The sequence below is a fragment of the Oratosquilla oratoria genome, chromosome 39, assembly GCF_046742065.1.
Source record: "Oratosquilla oratoria isolate Oo_2021 chromosome 39, ASM4674206v1, whole genome shotgun sequence".
In the NCBI taxonomy this organism is placed as follows: domain Eukaryota; kingdom Metazoa; phylum Arthropoda; class Malacostraca; order Stomatopoda; family Squillidae; genus Oratosquilla; species Oratosquilla oratoria.
The window spans coordinates 43,975,836-43,980,835 of NC_134815.1; the positions used below are offsets into that span (position 1 = coordinate 43,975,836).

Below are 5,000 nucleotides of genomic sequence, written 5' to 3' on the forward strand. Positions count from 1 at the left end.
GGATTCCAGTTGGACGCCCACGCTACCGAGGTGGTGGCAAAAAGAAGAGGAAGAACAAGAAGAACAAGAAGAAGAAGAAGAAGAAGAAGAAGAAGAAAAGAAAAAAAGAAACGAGAAAAAGTAAAAGAAAAAGAAAAAAGAAAGAAGAAAAGGAAAAAGAAGAAAAGGAAAAAGAAGAAGAAAAGGAAAAAGAAGAAGAAAAGGAAAAAGAAGAAGAAAAGGAAAAAGAAGAAGAAAAGGAAAAAGAAGAAGAAAAGGAAAAAGAAGAAGAAAAGGAAAAAGAAGAAGAAAAGGAAAAAGAAGAAGAAAAGGAAAAAGAAGAAGAAAATGAAGAGGAAGAAGAAGAAAAGGAAAAATAAGAAGAAGAAGAAGAAAAGGAAAAAGAAGAAGAGGAAGAAAAGGAAAAAGAAGAAGAGGAAGAAAAGGAAAAAGAAGAAGAGGAAGAAAAGGAAAAAGAAGAAGAGGAAGAAAAGGAAAAAGAAAAAGAAGAAGAAGAAAAAAAGGAGGAAGAAGAAAAGGAAGAAGAAGAAAAGGAAGAAGAAGAAGAAGAAAAGAAAGAAGAAAAGAAAGAAGAAGAAAAGGAAGAAGAAAAGGAAGAAGAAGAAGTTGCAGATGGAGATGGAGATGGAGATGATGATGGAGATAAAGAAGAGTAAGATAGCATGGTGGTAACCAGAATTGTTTAGAAATAAAAAAAAAAAAAGAAGAAGAGGAGGAAGAGGAAGAAGAAGAAGAAGAAGAGGAAGAAGAAGTTGGAGATGGAGATGGAGATGGAGATGATGATGGAGATGGAGATGATGATGGAGATAAAGAAGAGTAAGATAGCATGGTGGCAACTAGAATAGATTAGAAATACTTCCCACTATGGAAAAATTATGCAGAATAATAATGAAGAGACCAAGGTCTTGGTGAAGGATTAAAGTATCTTGTAACTAAGAGTGTGCTCACATTATTTACTTTTATTTATTCATATATTTATTCATTTTTATTTGTATGTTTATCTTTATTCACCTATCTACATGTTTATCTACTATTTACTATTTTGTTTATTCATTTATTTTGATTTTATTCATTTATGTATTTAACTATTTTTAAATGCTTGTAATGTATAAATTGTGTGGAATGCCATTTAGGTTATTTTGTCTGCACTGGATTTAGTGAAAGTCCATCTAGGAGGAATGACAGTGACGCCATGATTGTTCAACGTAAAGCATCAAATATGACCTTATCCCAAGGATAGAACAAACAGATGGGGGAGGAAGGATCTTAACTCGCCTCGATAGATCACGTGACCGCCACTTCGAAGGTAAACTCGGCGCCCCGAGTTCGTGAATTAGAATCTAATAAAGGGAACAGTGATTCTTAACCTGGGGGGCGCGCCCCCCTAGGGAGGCGTAAGTGATTTTCAGGGGGGGGGGCGCACAAGGCTCAGGAGAAAAGTAGAAATTTGACCAGTTACGTGTTATTTTCTTGAGAAGAAATGGGTCAGTAATGTAGATGTAAGTTTATGAGATAATGCAGAAGTATCGTCATTACTAACTTTATTTTCAAAAGTCTACCAGCCATACAAATCTTCCAATGTATTGACCCCGCCCCCCCTGCAAAGGGGGGTCTATAGATGCAAGGGGGGCGTGGAGGAAAAGAACAGTTCCTAGAGGGGGCATGGTAGTAAAAAGGTTAAGAACCACTGAAAGGGAGCGTCTAACATCATGGATGTTTACTTACTGTGGTTTTGACAAATATGCAGGAACGAAGCTATTCACTAGGAAACCAATCAGATCCTTCCACGGAACTGGATGAGCCAAACAGTCGTGACGTCAAGTGACCTGAGGTCACTAGTTCGAATGTTTACATTACGCGGCTTGTATAAATAGACGCAGGAATGTGTGTGTGTGTGTATTCACTTGGTCTTTGGTCTTTGGATCACGTGTTGGACTCGTGATCGACAGCTATTTCCCTCCCGGAAGAGAGCTCAGAAAAGAAGTGTGTGTGTGTGTGTGTGTGTGTGTGTGTGTGTGTGTGTGTGTGTGTGTGTGTGTGTGTGTGTGTGTGTGTGTGTGTGTGTGTGTTTGAGCTTATGTGCAGATTTTCTTCTAAGTCATTTTGATCATCAAAAGGCTTTTGGACTATTGTTTCCGTTGAAAAAATTTACAACCGTCATCAGATTTTGATATATTTTTTTATAAAGTATTGAACTAAACCTGTTGTATTTTCATGCGTATTTCGCAAAAAAAAATTGATATTTTTGTCGATATAAAAAAAGCACTATTTGGCGCTCCAATGTTGATGTCAATATTGCTGTGAATTATAAAACTTTCATGGGTTAAAAGAAAGTTAAGTATGAAAAACAATATCGTGTGGTTAAGGCTTTGGCTCAGTATGTTAAAAAAAAATAAAAAGAGTTACCATTAGTTTTTATTAATGTAAAAGTTTTTGTCTGATTCCATCGGATAATCTCTTGTTGTATACATAAATAATGTTTGGTTTACGAAACGATTTCCTGTATGTGACCTTGTTTCTTTTGTTTTCAGACACGACGTTGGTGACGAGTAAGGTCAGGTCAGGCTCCTCAGGTCACAACGGTGTCGACGTCCCTTCTTCCCCCTCGGATGACACGCCACGGCACACGCCCACCCCGGATGCCGTCTCGTCTTCGGCCGCAGCCACGCTGGCCGGCGAAGAGGCAGCGGCTGCCGTAGAGCGAGCGGTGGAAGAGGTGGAGAGGGAGCAAGGGGAGATGGTGGAGACGGTGGAGGCGGTTCATGAGGGGGAGGAGGAGGAGGAGGAGGACCCTGACGGGGAAGAGGGTCCCCACTTCGCCAAGAACTCTCCCAAGGAGGTGTCAGCTGCTGCCGGGGTAACGGCACTCATTCCCTGCAAGGCGAGGAACCTTCGGTCGAAATCGGTGAGTACCAGCTCCTTTTGCCTTCTTCCATGTTGGTTTCTGGAGGAAGACTTCAGCGGTCAAGTATCTAGCCTGCTCTGCTGCGAGGCACACACACTCGTACTAATAATGTCTCCCTATCTATTTTTGTGTTGAAATGCCGCATTTCTGGAACCCTTCTGTTGGTCATCAGAGTTTATATGTTAAAGGTTTCTTCACCTTTATAAAGGGATGTAGCTATCCAAGACATGTACCCATCCCACGCCCATCCCACGCCCATCCTACGCCCATTTATTTCCCTCTTACTATTGCTCTTAGATCTCATGGATGAAGGGTCATCCCTGTTCCCCTTTCACTGCCTGAGTCAGAAGCAATGAAGCAAGACACAGCACATCCAAAGTAGAGGCAGGCGCTTCATTGACTTGTAGATCCTCCTTCTGTTTCCTCTCACGCAAAAATAGAGATAAAGAGAAATATTTTCGATCCGCGTAAATTGATCGTCTATTCACAACAGTTCTCCACTCACATCTATATGTTGCCTTCTCACTCCCCTGCTCAACAGACATTTTCTTTATTCTCAAGGGACTCGTTCACCTATCTCCTCTATATCCTGCTAAATGTGACCCTAAAAAACTACCCACATCCTTTAACCTCTCCCGTAAGATTTACCTCCAATTTATTGCCACTCACCCCATGTACTCATACATCTCATCATCTTACATTTATCTACATTTATTTTCAATTTCCTTCTGTCACACACGCCTTGGGCCTTCCTCTGTCCCAGTCATCAGTAAACAACAGCTAACCAACCTCTCACTTCCATCTCCTCTCTCTACACATCAACATTTCTCTGCCCACCTCCCTTGCATTTACCTTTTGTACTTCACTCCATATAAACATTAAACAGCCAGAGTGACAGAACACAATCCTGGTGCAGCCCCATATTTACCTCAAACCAGTTACTTTCACCATTCTCAACCATAACACAAGCTCCACCAATCATGTAAAAGTTTTTAACTGCTCTTAACATCTTTCTCTTTATCCAAAATATTTGCAATATCTTCTGCAGTGCCTTCCCGTCTACCCTGTCATAGACCTTTTCTGAATTCAAAAGGCCCAAAAAATATCCTTACCTTTCGTCAAATACTTCTTGCAAGTTTAATTTAATGAAATATTGATCCTCGCACCATCTACCTTTCCATTACTTGCAGTTCCTAGCCAATTACTCCCCTTATTCCTCTCCTAATCCTTTCAGTCAACACTCTTTTATATGCCTTTCCAAATACGCTCAGTAAACTGATCTCTCTGAAGCTACTTTATTCACATTTGTCCCCTTTTCCTTTGTAAAGCAAAAATATACAAGCACCCCTTTAGACCTCCAGCATTCTCCCCTCCTCACTACCCAATCCACTATAACCGTACCCTCCTTTGTTAAACAGTCCGCGTGACTTCCATGCAACCCTGGTGTCTTACCATCTTTCATAATTTTCAATGATCCTTGATTCTGAAAAAGATCATTGAATGGATATGTATATGTACATGGCCATATAGGTAGTCGCCTGATAGATTTTCTCGGTGACAGTTACTTAGTTCAGCACGTAAAAAAAACACAAGACATGGAAACTTACTCGATCTATTGATCACTAGCCGTGAAAGCATAATAACCGATGTGGAGGTTGGTGAAACTATTGCAAATAGCGACCACAACTTAGATTCAAAATGCTAATTTCTTTTAGAATAGATATATGTGCATCTAAAATGCCCGATTTTAGTAAAGCTCAGTTCATAGGACTACGTCAGGAACTTCAGCTTACAGATTGGGAAGCAAAATTAAGCGATAGACCTGTAGATCAGATGTGGGAAATATTTCAAAATACGCTTACTAAGGTGATTCACACTTACAAATCAGGCTCGCCCAAAATGGCTTGACAAAGAAACTGAAAAAAGTATTGCTAAAAAGAGACAGGCTTATAATAAATACAAGTGCTCGGGTGCACCTAATGACTATCAAAGTTATGTAATAATACAGAGAGATTTAAAAAAGACAATAAAAAAAAACGACAACACGAAATGAATATCGCTGATAAATCCAAAGAGAATCCCAAAGAATTCTATA

At 39.8% G+C, this 5,000-nt stretch overlaps 1 protein-coding gene across 3 annotated transcripts in view; it reads left to right on the plus strand.

Annotated features, from left to right (window-relative positions):
• The window catches only part of LOC143020132 (zwei Ig domain protein zig-8-like), an 849,626-nt gene that overhangs the window by 410,966 nt on the left and 433,660 nt on the right, over nt 1-5,000 (plus strand). For all 3 annotated transcript variants that reach the window (XM_076176288.1, XM_076176289.1, XM_076176290.1), the window contains one exon: nt 2,532-2,905. In XM_076176288.1, the coding sequence (XP_076032403.1) occupies nt 2,532-2,905 (374 nt within the window). The remainder of the gene's footprint in view (nt 1-2,531; nt 2,906-5,000) is intronic.